The sequence below is a fragment of the Tenrec ecaudatus genome, chromosome 9 (genome assembly GCF_050624435.1).
Source record: "Tenrec ecaudatus isolate mTenEca1 chromosome 9, mTenEca1.hap1, whole genome shotgun sequence".
NCBI lineage: Eukaryota > Metazoa > Chordata > Mammalia > Afrosoricida > Tenrecidae > Tenrec > Tenrec ecaudatus.
Genome location: NC_134538.1, coordinates 57,865,358 through 57,889,465, shown reverse-complemented (window position 1 = coordinate 57,889,465; position 24,108 = coordinate 57,865,358). Strand labels below are relative to the sequence as shown.

The 24,108-nt window shown below is 48.6% G+C and overlaps 1 protein-coding gene across 3 annotated transcripts in view; it reads left to right on the top strand.

Moving 5' to 3' along the window:
- The window catches only part of GRB10 (growth factor receptor bound protein 10), a 270,181-nt gene that overhangs the window by 150,649 nt on the left and 95,424 nt on the right, over positions 1-24,108 (top strand). For all 3 annotated transcript variants that reach the window (XM_075558149.1, XM_075558150.1, XM_075558151.1), the window contains one exon: positions 423-564. In XM_075558149.1, coding sequence (XP_075414264.1) covers positions 423-564 — 142 coding nt within the window. The remainder of the gene's footprint in view (positions 1-422; positions 565-24,108) is intronic.

Here is a 24,108-nt window from a genome sequence, read left to right as displayed (position 1 = left end):
TCTCGCTGTTGGTATAGTGGGCAGCCTGGAGGTGATACCAATACAGTCTTTCGTGCTGTAGGGAAAATAGGTACATGAGCAATTCTTTCCAATGAATTCAGTATCAACAAGCATTTATATATATATAAGTATCCCCTCCAGAATTCAGGTGCGCACATACATAGGACTCCTCTCTGTGTCTTTTCATTTGGTTAAATATTCCCTTCAAGGTCCCTGAAGATTAGCGTTCCCCAAGAGCGCTCTCAACAGCTCTTCACCCATCAGGTCTTCCTTGAACACAACTCAACTGAGACATTGAGAGCAGCGCCCTGGCCCGCTCACCACCTGCTCCTCTGGGGTGTTTGTGGGGGAGGGAAGCGCCACAGGTTGGGGGTCTGTGGATCGCAGCTTTTCACGAGCACGCACTTCCTCTTTCCTCCCAGACGCCTTCAGGAAGAAGACCAGCAGCTCCGGACCTCGTCTCTGCCAGCAATCCCTAACCCCTTCCCCGAGCTCTGCGCTGCTGGGAGCTCCCCGGTCCTCTCCCCTGGCTCCTTGCCTCCCAGTCAGTGCACCACGAAGCAGGTGAGCATGCGCGCTGGCTGCCGGGCTGTGGGGTCTCAAGGATGTGTCCACTGATTGCTGGGAGGAGGAGGAGGAGGAGGAGGAGGAGGAGGAGGAGGAGGAAGAGGCTCAGGATGGTGCTTTTCTTGGTTAGCTCTTATATTGTTGCCTTAGAAGGCTGTTTTAGTGGCGGGAATTCCAATGTTGAAGGTGGGGATGTGTCTGTTTCAGAAAGAGTCTTAGAAAAATGATAAGGGATGGTGTCATACTTACAGATTAATTTTAGGTCTCTGAGTAATACGCCAGCAGATCATCTTCCCGATCCCGACAAATGTGGTATTAAATATCTGGCATCTTCCAAACACCGGAACTTCGTTTGCTCATGGTAGTTTTCAGAGTTTCATGTCGTGTCTCGATTTTGAATATGGTCTGCTCAAAGGACACGCATTTTCTCTTAACCCAGAGGTGATCGCCGCCTTTGAGACGCTGTTTTCTCCTATGGGGTGTGGATCTTCATCTTGGTAGCCTTGTTTGAGGACACTGGGGTTCAGAGAGTTTGAACAACTTGACGAAAAACACATCGCCAGTGGGTTAACCGGCCAGGCTCCTGGACAGAGAAATGGGCTGTGAGCTCGTCCCCCTCATTGGCAGGGCCTGATGATATGATGGGACACCCTTACAGGGAGCCCCAATTATGCCCCACAACAGCCCCTTACAGTTATTGAACGATTTGTTTCTGTAGCTCTTTTATTAACTCCAAACAGCCCTGTGAGTTTGGCGCAGGTGCTGTCTGCGTGATGCAGCTGAGGGAACGGAGGCCAGCTGTAAGGGGTGCAGCCAGGACGTGACTCGGTATAAGTCACAGAGCTAGAAGCTGCCCTAACATCAGCGGTGGAACTGGAGGGTGACGAGGTATAACTTGTCGCGCTGGGGGTCAGCCGGTCAGCGTGCATTGTCGAGCTGCAGGGGCGTGGTTGGGGCTGGGGCAGAACCTGTCAGGGGTCCAGAGCTTGGAGGGTGAGGAGGATGCATGAGTGTGGTGGTGAGTGACACAATGTCGTCGTGTCTTCGTGCTGCTGTAACAAACACTATGGGCTGCAATGCACACCAATGTATACTTGCACAGCTGAGGGGGCCAGAAGTCCCAATTCACTGGCTCTAGGGGCAAGTATTTCTGTGTCAGTCCTGGGCGAAGATCTTCGTGTCCTCAGCTTCCGGTCGCAGGTTCCTCGGCACTCCTCACGTGGTGTGGCGCTCAGCTTCCTTCATGCATGCCTTCGTGCCTCCGCCTTATCTCACAAGCCACTGGCTGGAGCAACCCGAGTCCCTATTTCCGACGCGGCTAGCGAGCATCCGGGGAAAGGGTTACATGAGGATCTGCAGCCGACATTTCGGGTTGGGGATACAATGCAATCAGTAACACCAGGGGATAGGCGGCAAAACTGAGAGGGACCTGTCTCTCCTTAGGGGGCTGCCCCCAAGCACTTGAGACGTCTCTCTCTTGTTTTTTGTTTTTCACATTCCCAACAGTGGCAGTCTCCTCTCCCGCTCCCTCCGTGTGTGTACCTGTCCTCTTCTGCTCTGTGTCTCGCTCCCTGCGGGCTCGCACACTAACATCTGCTCCCTTCCCAGTGGCTGTCGTCTGACCTCACACCGGGCCAGGGCCCAGGGTGGCAGCGCTATCAAACTGAGCCGGTGAGGTCAGCGTCCCTGGTGAGGGAGCCAGCTCTGGCGGGCCCCTGGCTCTGGTCACATGCTTGCGTCCATCTGGGCTGTCTACCTCCCTGGTGACCTTCGGCACCACACAAGGATCTCCACAAGCTATCTGTGGGCTTGTCACGGAGTTGTTTACAAAGTTGCCCAAAAATAAAACCATGAAAATATCTGGCCCTCTCGGCAGCCGGCGAGAGAAACTGGCTTCCACCTCCATGCACACACTCACTTCGCTAGCAGAACAAAGATCCTTTGGGATTTTGCCTGCTGGTGGGTTTCCTGGGAGCAGAGTCTGTACCCGGTGACCATGTTGCTTTGGCATCTGAGTTTCTGGTGGCTGAAGTCTCAAAAGACCAGCAAGAGCAGGAAGGTCCTTCGAATGTAGCCCATTAAAGAGTCACTGTTTCTTTTTCATTTTATTTACCTGCTTGTTACGGATTGGATTGTGGCCCCTAGGAATATGTGTTGTAAGCCCAAGCCCCCTAGACCATTGGGGGATGGTGTTCTTTTTCATGGTAGTGAGTGTTCGTGTAGGTGGGCTTCCCGCAGAGTCCATCAGGCAGAGGGAAGCCTGAGGAGAGTTGGGGGAAGGGAGGTAGCACACCACAAGAAGAGCGCCTTGGAACCAACCCTTAAAAGGGACAAGGACCTTCCTCCGGAGCCTCCGCAGAGGGAAAGCCCACCCCTAGAGTGGAACCCCCTACAGCTGAGCGTGCAGATGTCTTTGTTAAAGGTTCCTCTGGCATTCCCGGGACAGCAGCAGACTGCACAGCCGCTGCTTTAGGGTCTTCCCCGTACCAGGTTCTGACTGTGACTGCTGGGCAACCTGGATATGGCTCCTGAAGCCTCCAGATAAGAGTGATATTGTGCGATTCTGGTGTGCAACAAAAGGGAAGCCTCGTGGCATAATGATTAAGCACATAGCTGCTAAGCTAAGGGTCAGCAGTTCTAACCCACCAGCCCATCTGTTTTCATTAAGATTAGCGCCTTAGAAAGCCTACGGAGCAGTTCTGCTCTGGCCCAGGGGGCGGGTGGCTGCGGGGGGGGGGGGGTGTCACTATAGGTTGGAGCCAGCTCAAAGGCCACAGGTTTGGCGAGCGAGATAGTTTGGGCGCCACTGCTTGCTTGAGGAAAGGAAAGAAAAGTCTGGTGTGCTTTTTCCTTTCATTGAAAGCCAGAGGAAATAACACTGAAGCAGCATCCAGTCAAGAGTTCAAAGGGGTGTAAAAATAGCTCAAGTGTACCCCATGTATTAGGCCTTTGTGAAGCCACCTCTTGCCCTGGGAAAAAACGAGTCAGCCCATGAACAGAACAGAGTGTCATGCGTTCGGGGAAGTGTTGGATTCAGTCACCAAGCCAGAGCCTCTTTATTACATAGTGATCATTAGTGAACGGGTTCATGATGGAGGAAGGAGTTCAGGGAGGGAAAAGTCGGGATCCAAGCATTTATGTGAAAGGAGAAGTCTTACTTTTGCCCAAGGCCCTGCTGCCAAGGAATAGAGACATGAGCTACCCAAAGCAGAGGCACAAACGATATGTTTGGTAAAATAAAAAAGGCTGGTGAAAGTAGCAAGTTCTACCCAGAAGAGCCAGGAAACCTTCAGTCACTAACCAGCATCCTCCACATGAGAGGTGTCACAGCGGAGTGGCATCAGGCAGGCTCCAGATTCTCCTACACTGGGTGCCCCCCATCTTACCCCCCACCCCCCAATCCTTCACAGCCTCATTATCCCGCCAAGTGCTGTCACCTCAGCTCAGGATATTCTGGCGCTTGCCTGAGCAAACTCAGCCTTTGTGGTCATGAAAATTGCTGTATTTTATCTAATTTCCAAGCTGGGAAAGGCTAAATTCAAAGGAAACACTTCCCGTGGATCAGAAGCCTGCCATTAGCCTCTCGCATCATTCTGTCTGTCTGACCTCTTCCCACTGTCTACCCGATCTTCTCAGACCTCCGAGGCTCTTGATTCCTCCCCGAGTTCAGGGACCCTGCCAGCTTGAGCCTGCTCCTGGCTAAGTCCTCGCCCAGGAACCCCTGTAAGTGCTGTGCTGTAGGATCTGACCTCGCAGGCCCTCCCCTCTTGTGTTCCTAGCCCCAGCTGTGGTGACACCTGTCTGGGAGGGAAGGGATTGTGCACAGCCCACTGGACTTCTGTGCCTCTACCCCAGCCCCAGGACACCCCAGACCTAGTGTCAGGTTATAGTTGACCCTGCTTCACCCCTGTACACCAAAAACATGCAAGCCAACAGGAGTTCTCTGTCCTGGCTGGGAGCCACAGCCTGGCAGCGTCAACTGTGCCAGATGCAGGGAGGCTGTTGGAGAGCACATCGTGACTTCGCCTTCCCAGAGCCCATGTGCTGGCTGCACGGGGAGCCAGTGCACCCATCCCTACCAGGCAATTGAGTGGCATTCGGCAGACAGCAGCTGTCTTCAGCCCCCTGCTTCATTGTCTGCAAGATAAAGCAGTGGGCACTGGGCTGTCTTTGGACTCACTGCTTAGAGAAGGGCTCCCGTGGGGGACCAGCTAGGAGGTGAGGCTGTAAAGCAGGGGGCGGAGAGACAGCTGCTCCTGCCTGCCTGTCCACAGCAGGAGTGTGTTGGGAGCTCTCACCACTGCAGTTCCATCTCCATCCCTGTGAAGGTGCTTCTCAGTGGCAACGATTGTGTGACTCTTATTTCTTAGAAACGAGGTTAGGGCCTGTCGTACATAGGAAATCAGATGAAAGGATGAAGATGATGGGTTAGCCTCTCCTCAAGGCATTTAACTGTTTTTCGTAATCTGCTGGTGTCTTAGGGTCTTTCAGAGGAACATAACCACTAAGATGATTGGTTGATTCATGCATATATAATACATACGTAAACACACACAATCATACAGACACAGAGATATTGAGGAATCGACCCACATGATGATGGAGGATGGTAAGTCTAAAACCCATAGGTCAGACAACAGGCTGCAGATTCAGCATTTTGTCCCAGATTGATAGGGTAGGCAGTAGAGGAGGCAGGAAATTTTTTTTGCAGAATGGCCATATAGACTCTGGAGTTGGAATCCCCTCCTCCCCTCCCCAGGGAAACCTCCAGTGTTGCTCTTCGGTCCTCTATGGGACGGACAAAGCCCACTTAAATTATATAGAGTTAATCTGCTGTACATAAACCATCTAGTCACCTATAAATGCACTGTAGCAGGATCTAAACTAATGTTTGACCAAATATCAGCGTGCCATAGCCAAGCCTGGTCAACACATAAAATTCACCATCACAGTTGTTATGGGATAAAGAAGCCGGGTGCTTAGGCCAAGGGGGCCTTCCACACTGCCATTGAGCCAGTGCCGACTCATGGTGATTGTAGAGGACAGGGTCGAATTGTCCCCGTGAATTTCATAGACTAACTGATTATGAGCGTAGAAAGCCTCGTTTCAAGCTGCTGACCTTGCATATCACAGCCCAGTATGTAATCATTATGCCACCAGGGCTGCGCGGAAGTAAGAATAGGCTCCTTAGTACAGCCTTGCTTTCACCAGTTTTCAGTGACCGAACCTGTCCCCGCGGAGTCACCTGTAAGGGCTCCTGCATCCTGGGAGTAGGGATGGTAGGAAACAATGGTAGGTGCAGGTGCAGGCTCCCATGTGGGATCCATAAACCTGGCAGGAACAGTCCCCATTGGATTCCACCCTGTTCAGTTCCAGCTGATTGTGTCCAGGAAGATGGCTCGCCACATCTTTTGATGGGTCAAAAGAGACTAGAATTCACACTTGAAAAAAAAGAATTTTCTCGATTTTGTATATGTTTAAATATTCCCAAACCACTGTGTCAGCTAGAGCAAACACACGTGCAGGTAGAAAATGACCTGTGTGCACGGCCCCCAGGATAGATGGACCCTTGAAGACTGTGCCCCCTAGGGGTGTAGTTCATTATTACTGCCTGTGCCTGCCAGCGTCCCGGCATGTGGGCGCTCCTAGATGGGTTACAGGACCTCGTATCCAAAGGAGCGCAACCTTTAGTAGAACAGTGATCCAAAGCCAAAGAGGAGTTTTGGTGTGTGGGACTTAGAAATTTAGTTTATACAGGCATCTAGAAAAGTCTCACGTGAAATATCAGATGTGGATGCTGTCATGTTTGTGAGGCAGAAAGATTACACTGACTGAACCTTCTCTGAGGGTCCAGAGTTCAATATGGCTTTTCCAAAAGAGTTGTTGTCGACCTTTCTAAAGTGACAATAGTCGTTTTCTAAAAATCGGCTGCTTTGTTGTGTCGTCTCGTGCACTTGTCCTTCGACCTGGGCTCCTCCCTGTAGAGTGGACAGATGATGTGAGGCTCGAGCAAGAAGAAAGTAAGAAACAATGAAAGATGGCTGAGGCATATGGTGCTGTTTCTTAACCACCCAGAACCCCCCATGTGGATGAGTGGATTCCCTCCTCGCTGTGGATCCTCTTTAAGGACCAGAGAGAGTTGCAGGGAGCGGCTGCATTTTTGGAAACACAGCAAAGCAGGCTGCCCGCAGATGCCCTGAGTTCTATCCATGGATTCTCAAACCCCCTCATCAGAGCTGCTCTTGGCTCATCCCCACGCTGTCCTCTGCCTTTCTTTGTGCCAGTCCCCAAGGACAGGGCCTGGGTCCTCTCCACTGCGTCCTCTCCCCCACAGAGCAGGCAGGAGAGGAAAAGTGCTCGGCGAATGAAGGACTTAAGAATTTCTCAGAATGAGAGACTCGGGCAAGGGTTGAACTAGAGTCTTTTGTGGGTCTGACTCATGTGACTGTAAGCAGCATCAGCAACTGTGGAGACTGGCTTCTCACCCCCCTCCGGGGTGGGCAAGGAAAAGGCTTTAAAGTGAATCATTTATCAGGGGGTAGTGTCCAAGACCTAGGGGATTCTCTCTGCTTTAGCAACTCTTAGCATTTAGCTCTCAAAGCTCTGCATTGCCCCGAAAGGAAGAAATTGTTTACGTTTGAGGAAACCTAGACCCAGTTTGAAGAAATACTTTGGCCCAAGTAACACACAGCCAGTTAGACAATCAGGAGATTAAATTGAGGCTAGATGACACCAAACCCTCCTGCTTCCCCTGCCCTTCACTGTATTCCAGCGTTCAAACTTTGGGGATGTTGGAGTAAGACTCAAGCCCGGAACCTCCTGCTTGCAGTCAAAGCCCAGTCCAGACTGCAGCACCCAGAGCAGTGCTGGGGCTTGGGAGAGATGTCGGCCTATGGAAATGTGGGGTGCTCAGCACACCTTTCTGAAAGCTAGAGCCCCGCCTGAGGGCTGGGGACACTACGGTTCTACTTGTAGAGAAGCCTCTTCCTGGGTAATAGCCAACCGGGAGAAAGCATCACTGAGGAAGAGGGCTGGGCTCTCTAGGCTAGGATCAGCCGGGAGCTGCCCCTGCTGTTTCCAGTGCTACCGTGAGGAAGTTTACACTGGGTTGTGTCCTCCAACTTAGCAAGTTGGACCAGGGCTAAATGGTCTGGAAAGGCAGCCTGTGATGGGAGGACTGCTGCTTCTCCACAAACAGAGTAAGTCCTGCCACTGCCCGGAGTAGCAAGAGTAATCCCGTCTGCGGCTGCTGTTGTTCATGGAGGACTTACCATGATGAGGCTCCTGTACTTTGTGCTTGGTTTTAGGATGCGTACAGCTGCAGGAAACGTAGAAAAACAAAACGCAAACACCCACCAGTTCGTATCAGTAATAAACCAACCCAATCGCCATCCGGGCAACGCCAACCCAGAACCCAATCCGTGTCCAACTGGGCCTTTCCTCTGTAGACTTTCCGTTGACTGCTTCTCCACATGCAGAGGACCTGGCGTTTCCTAAGGGGCCCCCGGGTAGACGCCCACCTCCAACTTTGCGCTGCCCTCTGAGTGCGTTAACTTGATGGACCACCCTCGGACGCCTGGCGTCGCTGGAGGGAAGATTTCGAGAGTCAAGAGGTTGGGACGCTCCAGTCGCAGGGCTCCACGCTCTGTGCCGTGGAATTAGTCGGCCAGCGTTGGTCTCAGTGCCGCCTGGAGAGCGAGGCATGGCCTGGTGAGAAACTAAGAGATCAGATAGAATGTTGAGTGGGCAATAGTGAAACCAAGCCGGAGGTCAGCGTGTGCTAGAATCACCCCAGCCTTTGAGCGAGCAGACACCAGGAGCCAGCAGAGAAGGCAGACTTGCCAAGTCAGCGTGCAGAGGTGCGGAGGGGGGACCGGGGGCTGTGTCGCCCAGGAGAGCCATGGAGAGGAGCGCTGGTTAAAGACAAGGGCAGGCATGCTAACAGGCCTGCCTCAATCTAAATTTAAAACAAGTTGTGACCCAACATAGACTTAGAATGGATTAGCCTGGCTTTGCGCCCCCCGCCCCTTCAACCCATAAGCAAGTTTTCCCTACTTATAATTCAGAACTAGTCACGTGGTTTAGCCTCATTATGAGTGGGCAATGAACACAGTCTGAGTTCCTATCTGCTCTGCCCATTTTGCTTAATTTTCAAAACTCACTTCCTGGGGCGGAATGAATTCCCTGGCAGAAGGTTTTCGCCTTCTCCTCACTAAGGCTCCGCATTGAGTCTCCGGAGGCTCACCATAGGTCCTGCGGTGTCAGCCCATCTCTGGCAGGGAAACTGGCCCCTCTTGGCAAATGCGCTTTGTTTTAGGAAGCACGCGCAGGCTTGCGGATGGCTATGTTCGTCTTCCTCTGCTTGTCAGAGCGTCCTTAGAAATAGCCTGGAATAGTTTTCTTTGGGCCCTCAGTAGCCTTTTATAGTTAGTACGCACCCCACTGGCCGCCTCCTCTGAACTTTAGCAAGCTCTCCTATTGTGCATTGTGGGTGGGTTTGCCTCTGACTTCTGGTGGCCCTGCCTCATCCTGTGCCATCTGCATGATCGGGTGTGGACAGGAGTCTGGAAGCTCTGCTGGAACCATTTCAGCGTGATAGCCACTCATGAGCTTCCATGATAGGTGGTGGCTGAGCATGCGATGCTGTGGCCAGGAATCAAACCTGGATCCTCTGTATGGCAGGCGAGAATTCTGCCTGGTTTCCTATTTCCTGTATCGAGGATCACAGTAGAATGGGGGTCTAAGGCATGTTTCGGCCAAGTGTAGTGCATTCTGGAGAAGCACAGATCAGGCAGATGGTGATGACCCGTCCATGTGCAGAAGAGTCATGATGTGGGGGGAGTGTGAGGGGGAAGAAGAGAGATCAGAGCTTGAGACTCAAGCAGGCCAATGATAACCTCTTCCTTATGGCTTCTTTACCTACCCAGCATCCCTCACCCTGTCTTCCTGCTCTGTCCTTCTGCCTGCCTCCATTCTAGTGCGTGACAGAGGGATGAGCTGCCGCTTCTTCACTTTACCCTTCCCCTTGCCCCCAGAGACTGCCTTCTCCTCGCACGTGTAATGATGCTCCAGCATCCTCGCCCATTGTGGCTTCCCTCATCTCAGCGGTCTCGCTACCCCTGGTCCCTTAACTCTTCCCAGTTATTTTCTGAAAGCCTCTCGATCCTTTCACTGCACCCTGCCCACCACCCAGCCCTAAAGTAGCACCTTTCCCCCTGGGTCATGTCTCCGTACACCCCCGGAGGCAGTTTGCATAGCCCTGGGGCACTGTGTAGCCCCTGTGCCACCGACTCCATGGCTCCCACATGCCCATGGCAGCTTGTCTGCCACCCGAGCCAGCTCCAGTATCTGTCTGCTGCTGCTCTCTGTGAGACTGGCTTCTCTCTCCAAACCCAACACCCCAACTTCCTGCTTGAGCCTTCCTCTCTTCCTCTTTGTGCCTTCTCTTCTGGAACATGGGGAGGGGGTTCAGCTTTAATGGATGCCTCTTTTCTCTGACCACCCACTGCCAGACAATCATGTCGTTTCCCTGGAAATCTTTCTACAGAAAGCATACAAAACACCCTTGGTTGTTTTTTTAAATCATGCTATGATGCAAGTGGGACATCGTGTTACCATCTTTCTGGAGAAGCTATTTCAACAAAGACAGATTTTTTTCAACATTAATTAATGTTGTTGTGAAAACATAAATAATACAACATTTGTCAATTCATCATCTTTCATGTTTTTAATTCAGCAATGCACCATGATATGTAACTATCAAAAATGTCCTTGCCATCAAGATAAACAGAAACTCATTGCTTTCTAAACAATCATTCCCCAGATAACCACTAATAAACTTGGGTCTATACATTTGCTTATTCTAGATATTTCCTAGTAGTAGGATCGTACATAATTTTTTTGTAGTTGACTTACTTAGTGTAATGTTTTCAAATTCCATCTATATTACCGCATATATCAAGAACTCATTTCTCCTCTGCCTGAGTAGTAGTCCATTGTATATATGTACTGCATTTTGTTTATGCATTTTGTTTATCCATTTTCTGTCGATGGACGTTTGAGTTGTTTCTACCTTTTATTATTAATAGTGCTGCAGTGAACACTGGTATTCACATGTCACTTTGCTTTACTGTTTTATAATCTGTAGCTCTCCAACAAAGAAACCAGAATGAAGTGGCGTCCCTGTCTCTACAGCCTGACCTCTCTCCTTAGGCTGCTGGGCGGCCCGCAGAGTGGTGGGTCCACCCTGGTTCACTGGCTTGGATTAACGCTCCACCTCTTGTGTATGGTGACATACCAGTGAGCCTCGGCTCCTGCAGCTGTCAGAGGAGGCCGGCATTGCTGGTCCTGCTCTCATAGAGCAGTTGTGACCAGTAAATGGGCTGCAGGCCTCTCGCACACAGGGAATGTGTGGCTGCTGCATCTTTTAATGTTTGCACGATACTCCCCACAACCCTGCTCTGTGCCGGCTCTTGTTTGATCCCCTGTGTCTCTGTTTCGAGTAGTGCTGACTGAGAGATGCTAATGAGGAACCCGAGGCTCAGGGTCAGATAAGAACCTTTCCCAAAACTAAATGCCTAAATACAAGCACCGATGGTCTGCAAGTTCAAGTCCGTTGTCTGCCCAGTATGCATTTCACTAACCAGAAGTGAACATTCATGTAACATTTTGTAATTTAGGAAGGAACTTCTGAACTCAGGAAACCAAGCAAGCAGAAACCATCAAGTGAATCGAGTCTACTGTTGGACATTCTTTTTTTGTCTGTGCTCTGGCACTGTCAGAGAACCAACGCTCTTACATGCTGTGATCCTGTAACCTGGGACGTTCCGCCCAGACTGTTTTCCCAACACTCTTGGGTGAAGTCATGTATCTGGCAGCCTCTGCACCCAGGATGGGTGCATGTAGCATCTGCCTTCAAGGAATCATAATCTGGTAAGGAAGAGAGAGAAAGAGAGAGAGAGAGAGAGGGGTGTGAACAAATCACACAGCAGATAGGCTCAGCAATGGAAGCGTGTAGGAGAACCAGAGAAGGGGCTTGCTCTAGCGGGGCCTGGTGTGGCAGTCTAGGTTTTGATAAAAATGATGCCGAGCTAAATGGTCCGGTTGGAGAGGGTGTTTGGGCTCTTCTGTCTGCCCTCCTCGACTTGAGTTACTCAGAATGAACTGGCAGCTTCTGGATCTGTTCGAGTCGTTGGTATCTCATCGGAGTTGGCTGGGCACACCTGTGTTTCTCACTCTATGTTGGGTAGCATCCAGGCTACTTGAACCCTGAGCGAAGAAGTGTGCATCTGTATCTAATCCTACAAGGAAGAAAACTGTTATTTAACTGTAGCTAACCAGAGGCTCCTAAAAAGTGTTTCATCATGGAATACACTTGGGGAAAGGGAATTTTTCAAAAAAATTTATGGTCTTTGTAAGATTGGTAAATACTCTCCCTTTTTAAGATTTTTTCCCCCCTGGCAATATTGCTAAAGCCAAGGCCTCCCAGAGAATTCCGCTTCAAGGCCCCGACGTGACATGTCACCACGGTCTGTGTTTGCACATGAATAAGTGATGCAATCCCGGCAGGGAGCCGTGACCTGGAGCAGGGCGCTTGTTTAGCTAAATGCGAGACAGGAAACTGTCTCAAGCTTCTCCTGTGAAATCCCAACCACTCATGTTTCTCTGGACTATAAATATCTTTTTAAATATAAATTCTCTGAATTTGAGGTGGCTGAAACCAGCCCTTTATTACAGCATTGAATATCTTTGGATAGCTGGAGCGGTCAGGCGCGTTGGGAGTGAGCGCTTAGCTGTGAAGGCTGAGACGGAATCGCAATACTTTCCAGAAAAGTCTAAGGCTGTTCCTCACCCTTGTGCAGGCATACTTAGGCAGGGTCCTGCTGCAGAGTCCAAGGCCATGGCTGTGCCACACACACAGTGAGTAGGGATCCGTGGCTCCATGGAGAACCACACATTGTACTAGGAATAAGAAATGGTTTCCCCGGACAATCGCCCAGGCTAATTCTTGCTGCTGATTGAACTTTAAATTTCAGTGGGAAATGGTAAGTAATGAGAAGATACAAACTTTCCCCTTGTTTACCTGCATGATAAATGCATAGGCTTAAAAAGTCTTCGTTGTTATTTTGTTTGCCCTTGTTTGAGACCCCAAGTCATCAGATGGACGCATAGAAGAAACTGGTTTCAGCACCGCTGAAACATGACTTCCTTGACTCTGAACTTGACACCTGTCAACACTCATAGAAGAACCTTTGTTTTATTCAGAAAGCTCTAAGCCTGTCCGTCCCTCTCCCCTGAGGGTCTTATGAAGTTATCAGGTGAAAGTGTTGAGGTCCCTTGGGTCTTAGTTGAGGAAGCTGTGACCATTTTGGCTGTGTCCAGTTTTGCCTGCCTTCTTGAGTTTTACTTTGGCGCCTTTTCGGTCTTTTGAGCACCAGTGATGAGAGCTTGAAGAGTCTGTGTGGTGTAAAGGCCAGGCTGGCCTTTAGAGCGCACCCAGAGCTAACTCAGAAGAAAGGTCTGGTTATCAAACCAGCCTTCTACTTTAGCACATGGGGTGACTCTGAATCGGAGTTGATTCCGTGGTAACTCAATTAGAACCTTGAAAGAAAGTATTTCCAGAACAAGGGTCCCCCTGCCTGGTTGACTCGGTGGCATGGCCCCATCCTACACCCTGCTGTCAGCAATAGCTGCCGAGCCTCGCTCTTGCTTAAGTTTCATCTCATTCTCGAAACTAGCAGGAGAGAATGGCTATGTAAGTGATGGAAATGTGAACAACAAACAAGGCTACATTGGATGAGCTCAGCTAGGAATTCTAAGTGGGCCAGAAGAGGACTGACCCATCCTGCCACACTCCGTCTGCCCACGGCCCGTGGGGGCAGTCTGCACAGTCAGTTTACCAGTGCGGGCTTCGACCCCATCTGCACAGTTAGTTTACCGACTTGTAAGGTTTATCTTTTATTTTACCCCAAAATAGTCCTGTTACTATAATTTTACAACAGAGATTCTCTTGAATCCCAGCAGCTGTTTCTAACCCTATTTATAGACTCCTGGAGTCCTGGTGTTCATTGATAGGAGGAAACCCCAGAAAATAGATCAATGGATATATATATAGCACATTCCTTGGCTTTTCTTCCTATGCAGCACATCTTTTAATGAAGTCCATGGTCTCCTCATGGGTTCCGGAAGGTGGAAAGGGAGTGGCAGCCTTTCCAATGGCTGTAGACTTGAACGTTACTTAAAGGGAAAGCAGCATGTTGCTTTGGACTTACATTGCAATATTGGCGTTACCACTCTCTCAGCTTTGACCACAATGCATCATTGTGCAAATCACACACACTAAGGCAGTTTTTTAAAAACGCCAATTTTTGCCATTGGCCCATCGTTTGGTCCTTGCCTGTGCGCCTCTGTTGTTTCCATAGAGACTTTTACTTAGGTACTGTCTCATGCGTATTCTGTGTTTCTTCCTTGAGCTTCAGGAAGAACACTTGTAAGAGCTGATAACTATTTTGAGTCCATAGTCCTGCCGTCTCTATCTGCTTTGCGGTGACTGGGCATTCACATGCTCTCGGGCTCTCTGTGCTATGACTGATGCTTCATTGAGCCAACTCTCACCTCCCTCGTGCTGCATTTTGAGTTGATTTTCTGAAGGTTGCGGTCAGAAGTCGAACTCTTAGTTCCAAGGTTAGAAGTGTTTCATAGTTCTCGGAAGGATTGGCAAATGGATTTGTAAATCTGTCTAATAGATCACAGTCAGGGTAGCGTTGCTATCAGGAGTCTGTTCCCATATCTGGAGCCTTCTCTCTACTAGGCAGACATCTGCACTGTCTTTGGGGAGAGCGGGGCTTAGAGGCCCCTCATGGTGGCAGCTGTGGAAGACTTGGCCCCTGTGCTCTGTGTAGTGGGGAGCGGGTGGGGGTCAGAAATTGGTTGTCAAGAAGGCAGGGCTGTTGTTGGCCACATGAAATGCCCCATTCAATACCGCCCTGCCTTAGTGGAGTTGAATATGCAGCCTCTTGGCCCTCCAACGTATGCCACGAAGTTACCGAGTCCCCTTGACTCCCCTTGCTCGTTGTGGGCGTGTCATGGTCATCCCAAGCTTTGCCTGCAGCACGTGCAGTGGCAGCAGAAGCAGGGCAGAGACTCTAATCATATTTGCCTACAAGGTCATCAAATACGATTTCACTTGAAATCTTTGCAGTCAGTCCCTTCCTGATCTCTGTGGTGCACGGTGGAGGAAATAGCCACGCATTCACAGTGAAGGAGTAGAACTTTCATTTGAATACGGATCTCTTAAAAATTGGGTAAAGTTGTTATTCACCTCAAAATCCAAACTAAGCCAAACTCACGCCATCAAGTGGATCCCAGCAGGACAGGGCAGAGCTGCCCTGTGGGTCTCTGAGACTTTCACATTTAAGGGAGTAGAAAGCCTTGACTTTTTCCTACAGAGCAAAGGCTGGTGGTTTTGAACTGCTGACCTTGCAGTTAGCAGCTCAGCTGATTAACTCACTATGCCACAGGGTTCCTTGTTCTTCATCTCAAGACCCATCCAGAGGAGGACCCCGGGAGTGGGAAGATAACGGGAGGTGAGTGTGTTAAAATGGGAGTGCCGGAGGAAGAGCAGTAGGCGCAGGGTTGCGGTGCCCCGTCTCACCCTCGATATCTACCTTGAGTGGTTTGGGTAGCTCTTCCCGAGGAAACATGAGAGGAGCAAGCAGCTCTCAAGGCCATGGGCACAGGGGGTCTGAGGCTCTCCTCTCTTCTCAGTGTTCCCAAACCTCCAGCCTCACCCACCAGTCTTAACATTCATTTTTCTTCCCCTCATGCGTCCACTCACAACTATGTTCTAATGGCAGTCTGGGAGCTGGGGTGACTGCAAGGCAGACATAGCCTCTGCCCTCTTGGAGTTTGTCCTCCAGAGTAAGAGCGAGAAGTCCCCCCACCACGGAAATGAAGGACACTGGGTGCTCTGTGGAAATGACCGTGTGTGGTGAGAGCTAGCCATAGAAAAAGGATGCCAAGGTACAGATCCGAAGGAGCCAGGGCAGACCCAAAAAGGAGTTCATGCAGCAGGGGAGTAGGAGGAGCTTACACCAAAGGAAGGGACTGTGAGATCAGGGCCTTAGAGGTTTGGTGAATGTTTGATCTTAAAATGCCGAGGAAACTACGGAACGATTTTAAACATAGAAATACAAAGTGGTTTGCATTTGTAAAAGGTGCCTTTAGTTTGCTGTAAAAGATAGAATGGAGGGGCAGGGGCGGCAGGAGTCTGGTTAGAATGTAGCTAGCACTGGTGGGCTGTGACAAAATGACTTAAAGCTGAGCAGGTCTTGGTTTCTAAGTACTGTTCTTTATCACAGGGCGGCGGGCTGCCTGGGAAATGTTTCAGTGCCTTTCCATGGAGATGCTTGAGAGGCACACCTTACCTAGCAACCAAAGGCTAAGGAAGGCTCCCATCACCTCTGATGGGATAAGCAAGTCCCGGAGCTGCCCCCCCCCCCCCGAGGAGCACTGTGAGGATGTAACGTCCCCTCTGCGGGGCTCACACCAAAAAATGCACAACTAGATGCAATCGGGGGGAAATAGTAGCCAAACCCAAATTGAGGGACATTTCACAGCAGTCAGAGAAGACAACTGTACCCCTACCCCAAACAAGCAAGCTAACAAACACAACTCTAAGAAAACAGCAAAATCTGAGTACCTGTTTCGGGAGAATGGAGACTACAAGGACATACTACGACTGAATGCCGTATGTGTTCCTGGTCCTGAATTGACCCAGGAAAGAAACAAAGGGGAGAAAAAAAATGTTTCCCTCCTCTGTAGAGAGCACTGGCTAAATTCATACCGTGTAGTATATCTGCATTAGTGTCCTGGCTGTGGTGATTGTACTGTGGTTGGGGAAGGGCGTCGTCTTGGAAATTCCTTGAAGTAATGAAGGAAGAGACACTGAGCACACGTAAGTAGGAGCACAAGGAGCCGATGATAAACCTGGCAGAAAGAAATATGGGAAATCTCTGTATTAGTTTTACAGATTCTCTGCGAGTCTGAAATTCTTTCAAACTATGTTAAACAAATATGTCAAACAAAACAAACAAACAACATAGCCCACCCACCAGCTGCCCTGGAGTGGACCCCGACTCTTCGGGGCCCCTCTTTGTCCGAGTGGGACTGTGCTCCGCCCAGCTTTCAGCGGTCCTCCTTTTGAGGCACCTCTGGCTGTCCTTGCACCTTCAGTCTTTTGGGTCACAGCAAGGGCGGCAACTGCTTTGTCCCACCCCAGGACGACAGGCCAAGAAAAGCCCTCTCAGATAGCCCGGAACTCACCTCTTGTGCATTGCGTTTTCAACGTTTTGTTTTGTTTTCCTCCAAGAGGAGAAACATCCAGAAAACATAAGTGACACAAACACACTGGTTTTTAACAGAAGCTCATCTTTGAACACAGGACACCTGGGAAAGAGCTGAAGGGCATCGGGGTCCAGGCCTGCCCTTGACCTCTCGGGGGTCGAGCGGGGCCACCCAAGAGCAGTACCTTTGTTCCCATCAGCTGTCTAGCAGCTGGTTTTAAAGACTTCTTCTGGACCACGGTTTGTTTGGTTTGTTTTTAATCGGCGGAGCGATGCTCAGCCTTGAAAGCGGGCTTACATGTGTACACACATGCACATTCATGTAGGCTGGCGAGCAGCACCCCCAGCCGGCATTCCCAGGAAACCGGCTCCTCCTAGCATTCCACGCTTCTGGAGAAAGTAGACCCCGCGGCTGCTCCCTTCACCTCCTTGTCACACGACATGGAATATCCATGATCATCTTGGCATAGTAGTGTCTACTCCGTTGCTTAGGAGACGGAGGGTGAGCTTGGGTGCATCTGAATTTTGTACGGGGGTCAGGAACTCCTGCGGCTTTTAGTCCTCGAGCCTCAACAGATAATGAGAGGTTCCCAAGTAGATACAAATATGAAGGAATAAAACCCCCATTTCCCCAAAGGCAATGCCAGCCCTTAATTAATCTCTTGGCTAGATTTCAGTTAAACTTTGTGCCCACTTATGGTTCAAAATCCACATGAGGAAGATCTTATTGTAATTAAATTTGTATTCCTCTAAGCCTGAAGATTAAATTCCCCCTGTTGATCTGCTTAATTTGTTTGGGTAGCTCTAGCGCAGGTTCCCGGAGCCCTGACAAGTGGGCTCACTTTACAGTGGTAAAGTGTGTTGCTGCCCAGGACTCGGTCAGCCAGCAGCTTGTGTGGCCTCTGGAGGTCTCCAGGGGGAGTATGATATGTCTTGTGGTGACTTGTGACTCGGAATATGCTTGTCAACTCTACAGAGCCTGAGCTGTGTACGGTGTTGAACTGTATGTGTGTGCATGCCGTGTGAGCTGTGAGCACGCGTGTGTCCATGCTCGAGCTGAATGTGCATGTGTGTACACACGTGTGCGCCTGTTGTTATGTATGGGCTCTATTCTCAATGTGTGTATGTATGTACTATGTATGCATATTCATTAAATGTGTGCATGTGTGCTATGCATGTGTTCTAGGTGCATGCTGTATATGTATGGTTGCTATGTGTGTATGGGTGTGTATCTTTGAAATGAAAATGATACATCTTGAAATCTCTCTCAGACCATCCTCCCTGCCTCTGTTTCTTTCTTGGCCCCCAGCTGTACCTGAGTGGATAGGCTGCCACAAACCTTTTCCTACTGGAATGCTACTTTTGAGACCATGTCCAAGGGGGTTTCAAGAAGCTTGTGGAGAAGCTTCTATTTCCATCTAATTCCATTTTTCCGTGAACGTTTGAAGCCCCATTGTATTAGGTAGAATTATAGATGTTGCTCTTGCCATTGTACACGGTTTCCTTGTGACATCAGGATGGGGATTGTTTGCAGTGGTGCACCTGGCTACTGTCTCCCCACGTGGTCACTGCCGATTGTCCCACGTGCTGCTGCACCCAAAGCCTATGGCTCACTGTGATCGAGCAGTGCAGAGTGATGCCACCCAGTAGAGGCACCACTCGTGAGATGAATGCCCGAGAGATCCCCGAGCCCACCATTTATACCTGCGCCAGCTCAAACAGCGGAGCTGGTAGATGTCACTTGTTATGAATTGTATTGTGTCCCTAAAAATATATATGTTTTAAATTCTTATCTCAGTGGCTCTGATTATAATTCTATTTGGAGAAAAAGTTTGTCTTCTTTTGTTAAAGAGACAAGATTCTTGTAGGATGGGTCTTGAGTTAATCTCTTTTGAAATGTACAAACTCAATGCCCTCAGCTCAATTCTGACGCATACCAACCTTATAGGATAGGTTAGAACTTGCCCCTGTGGGTTTCTGAGACCAACTCTATTGGAGTAGAAAGCCTCGTCTTGCTTCTGCAGAGTGGCTGGTGGTTTTGAACTGCTGACTTCTAAGTTAGCAGCCCAACACATAAGCAATATGCCACCAGAGCTCCTTAATGCTGATACATTGTTATAAATTAGAGGAAAAACTTGTTCACGGCAAATGCCTTTTCTCTACAACAAAAAAGGCAGCTGTACCCATGAACTACTCCACATGAAACACAAAGAAATTAAATTGACTACATCTGTGGGAAAACAAGGTGGAGAAGCTCAATATGAATAGCTAAAACCGGACCAGGTACTATCTGGAAAAAACCATCATTCGCTCATACGGAAGTTCAGATTAATGCTGAAGGAAATTAAAACAAGTCCAGCAGAACCAAAATGCAAACTTGAGTCTCTCCCACCTAAATTTTGAGAACATTTCAAGAACACTCGTGACAGAACACCTGATGAGCTTGTGAGAGGACGCCAAGAACATCATTCGTGAAGAAAGCCAAAGGTCATTAAAAATACTGAGGTGGGGGCATCAAAGTAAATGTTAGAAGACACTCTGAAACTTGGTCTTGACCAGAGAGTAGCGAAAGCAACTGGGAGAAATGATGAGTCAGAGCTGACTGGGGAAATTTCACAGGGCAGCTCTAGAAGACAAACACAAACATTATTATGAAATGTGCAAAGACCTAGAGTTAGGAAACGGAAAAGGATGAACATGCTTAACGTATTTTAACCTGGAAGAACTCACGAAAAAACTCAAGCCTTGAGTTGTAACATTGAAAGATTCCACGAGAAAAATATAGAATGATGCAGGAAGCATCAGATAAAGTGAAAAAAAATACACTGTACAAAAAAGACGTAGACAAAATTCCACCATTTCAGGAGGTAGCGTGCAAGCAAAAGCCAGTGATCCTGAAGGACGAACTTCATACTATACTGAAAGTATTAGCCCCACACAAGGCTCCGGGAATTGCTGTAATGCCAAGTGAAAGTTCTCAACAACATGAGGAAGCTCTGGAAGCACTGACTCATTCATCTAAGCTAGGAAATATGGAAAGTAGCTACTCGGCCAACTAACTGTATGAGATCCTTACCTGTACTGATTCCGAAGAAAGGTGGCCCACAGAATGCTCACACTGTCACTGACACCTGTGCACGCAACGTGCTGCTGACGATCGCGCAGTAACGGCTGCCGCAGTACAACGACAGGGAGCTGCATTCAGAAGAGGACGTGGAACATGGATGTCCTTGCTGATGTCAGATGAATTGTGACTGAGAACGAGAAAACCAGAAAGGAGCTTACTTGTGCTTTTTGGCTGTGCCAAGGCAGTTGACTCTGTGGGTCATAAAAAACTACAGATATCCCCAGGAAGAATATGAATTCCAGAACGTTTTGTCCATGCGGAACTTGTGCGTGGATCAGGAGGCAATTAGGGGAACAGAACAAGAGTGGACTGCGTGGCTTAAGGTCAAGCCAGGTGTGCATCGCAATTGGGTCTTTCCACCATATTTATTTAATCTGCCTGCGAAGCAAATCATCCGACAAACGATTACCTGGCGAAGACCGTGGCATCAAAATTGCAGGAATGCTTATTAATAGCCTGTGATATGCAAACGACCGAAGCTTACTGGCTGAAAGGAGGAGGACTTGAAGTGCTTGCTGAAGATCAAGGAACGATCAGTATGGCTGATGACGCCATGGAAAGAAGATGGAAATCCTCACAAGTGGACCAATTAGGACGACATGCTCAAAGTCCTGGAGTTAGAGAACCAGAGACGAAGAACACGCCCGGCATGTCGTAAACTGAAAGAACTCATGAAAAAATCCAAGCCTTGAAGCCAACTCTCAAGCACAGGAAGAATTGTGAGGATGGCCCAGGACCAGGCAGTGTTTTGTTCTGTCATGCACGGGACTGCAGTGGGTCGGAACCAGCTTTATGGAACCTAACATCAACAGCATAGTTTATATAAGGGTGAATTCTGTTCTTGTACATTTCTTTAGGTTTTGACAAATGTATACCTTGTGTCCTTTATCACAGTGTCGTACACATAGTTTTTCTGCATTAAAAATAGCCTGTGCACGTTAAGGTCCTCCGTGACTTGACGTGATTTGATCGTTCTTTTTGTTTAAACCCTAAATAATACTCATTGTGTGGCTATACCACAGTTTCTTTACCCGGTCATCTATTGAAGACACCTTGGTTTTTCAAGTGTTTGGCAGTTCTGAGTAATGCTGCTGTAAACACTCATGTGCAGGTTGCTATGTAATCTTAAATTTTCCGTTCACTTAATATGCGTGCGTGTAAATATCTAGTAGTGCCATTGCTGGCGCACATGACAATTGAGCTTTATAAGAAACCGCCGGGGCTTCTTCAGAGTAGTTCTCCCGTTTTGCATGGCCACCAGCAATAAGTGAGCATTCCAGTTCCTGCAGACCTTGTCCTGCTTTTGATGGATGTCGTCATCGTATTAGGGATGTACCAGGAATTCCTCCCCCACCCTTTTTTACGCAACTCTCAAAATGGCATGTCGAGCCTTTTTTATATGCTTACTGTCAATCTGTACAGTCTCCTTGGTTAGTTTTCTATTTGGACTTTTTGCCCCTTTTCTAATTAGATTTGTTATCTTATTGTTGATGATTAAGAGTTATTTGTGTAGCTTGTGTGCCAGGCCTTTATCCAACATGTAATCATTATTCCACCAAGGCTCTTGTAGACTCTCACAATTTCCCAAGTAGTTGTGATTGGAATGCTTTTCAAATTGATGGTGGCGCCCTCGGTTCACACCTGCTAGTGTATGCTAGGGAGATGGATGGGCGATAGCTGGCCGTGCTCATTGCCTTAGAATGTGACTGACCCCACCAAATAGGCCAGTTACATGGTTAGAGGGCTGAGACTAAGCCGCATGATGTCAGTGGACGGGCTTGGAGGTAGAGGTAGAGGTCAGCCCCGTGAGAATCAATCATGCCTAGGCAAATGAGGCTTCATTAAAAACCTTGCTCATGATCGTATGTCTTGATATGATTGAGCTATTGAATTGTACGATATGTGGCAGAGATTCTGCCCCATGCTAATGTACCTGAAATACCTGAAAAGTCTACCACAGTAACAAAATCTAAGAAGCATTTCTAGAGCATTAACTAAATTTTAAGCTTAATCTTACACAATAAATTTGATTGCTACCCAAATGGACTTTTATAAAAATGCTGCTGATGAAAATCTCACTTGTAAAATGTTATCCTTAGAAGTGATCATCTCCAAACATACACTCCCTGGCAGGGAGTCAGTCCATTCTACCTCAGAGTATTGACCTACGGACAGAATGGCACGGTGCCTGAGCGTTTCCTAGCCGGTACATCTATAGTGGAATAGAAATTCTCATCTTTCTCCCGCAGAGTACGTGGGGATTTCTGACTGCTGACCTTGCTCTTAGCTGCCCAGCCCACCAGGGCTCTGCTATTATCTTGAAACAAAAAGCAAACCAAACTCACTGCCGTTGAATCAATTCCAGCTCTTAGTGACTCTACAGTAAGGTGACCGGATTTTAACATTGGTAAAACTGGACACCAGCAGGACACCATTGACAAAACTCATATCCTGGCGAAATAGCCACATGGCAGCTAAAAACCGTATACCCTAGCTTGTCTTTCTAAAAATCAGGACTTTAAAAAAATGCCCCGGGACGCAGGAAAGATTGTTAAAAATCGGAACGTCTGGTCACCTTACAGTCTACAAGACCCCGTAGACTTGCCCCTGTGGGTTTCTGAGGCTGATCTCTCTACATGGGAGTAGAAAGTCTCAGCATTGTCCCCAGGAAAGGCTGGTGGTCTCCAGCGGCTTTCAGTTGGTACCTCCTTTACAACCCACCATGCTCACAGGCCTCCTAGCTGTTATCTGCGCGACCAGAAATGTCATCTAGAAGCTGGCAGATTTTAAGTGAGTTTTTGTTTCATTTTGTTCTTTTCGTGTCTGAAAAACTCTCCTCCATTATGAGTCATCTCTATCCTTAGCCCATTCCACATCTTTTAGGGGCATTTTAATAAACCCATCTGTACATCCCAGAGTTTGCTAGCTTTGTGGCCAGGATTGATGAATGTGAGCCTTATTTCTCTCAGTGTGTTTGCGTCTGGCCCAGAGGCCGGCTTGGGCATAGTCAATGTCACACAGCATTGACTTTTGTATTGTTTTAGGAGTTGATCGATGAACGATCCCCTGCCTGGGAGGAAAATTAAAAAGAAACCAGACTCTGCTGTGGAGTCGATGCCAACTCATAGTGACCCTATAGGACGGGTAGAACTGCCTCCGTGAGCTTCCATCATGAGACGGTAACTGCTTATGGGAGTGGAAACCCCTGGCTTTCTCCCTCGGGAAGGCTGGTTGGTTTCGAACTTCAGACCTTGCAGGTAACAGCCCAACATATACCCACTATGCCACCAGGGCTTCAGGGAGAAAAAGGCCTCACATTCAGTGTGTCAGAGGCTACTTTATCCCACAGGTGTTCACAGTGTAAAGTCCTATTCGCCCTTTCCCCCCCTTCTTTCTAAACACGCTGTTCATTCCATGAGAGCATGACAACTGGACAATTGTCAAGTAAGAGTTAAGAGTAAGCTGGGGATAATTTATAACTCGTGATCCACGCTTAGCTGGAAAAGAATAGTAAAACTAGTCATACAAAGGAAAGTAATTACTGCTCATCAGACCAAACACTCACTGCCATCGAGTTGACGCCGACTCACAGCGACCGGATAGGACAGGGTAGAACTGCCCCTGTGGGTTTCCAAAACTTTTAACTCTTTCCAGGAGTAGAGAGCCTCACCTTTCTCCCACAGAGCAGCTAGTGGTTTCAAACTCCTGACTTTGTGGTTGGCAGCCCGATGTGCAGACCCTGTACAACCAGGGCTCCCTCAGGGTAAAACAGTGGGAACTTAGACACTACAGGCAGTTAGTTATACAATAAAAAGGAAGATTAGTTTTCTCCTCGGTTCCACGCTCTAGTCCGAGTTCCCAGAGATGAGCCGTGTGGACAGTGTCGAGTACCTGTTTTCTCAATATTTCATGTGCATTTATCTCTCTCTCCAGTCCCCAAAGCTATTCCATTGAGTAGTGGTTCCTACTTCATTTACCCTAAGTCCTTTTTAATAGAAAGCTCCATTCTCCTAACGTGCCTCCTATTATGGAGTAAGGTTAATGTGGAGCTTTAGTCATTTAACATGGTAC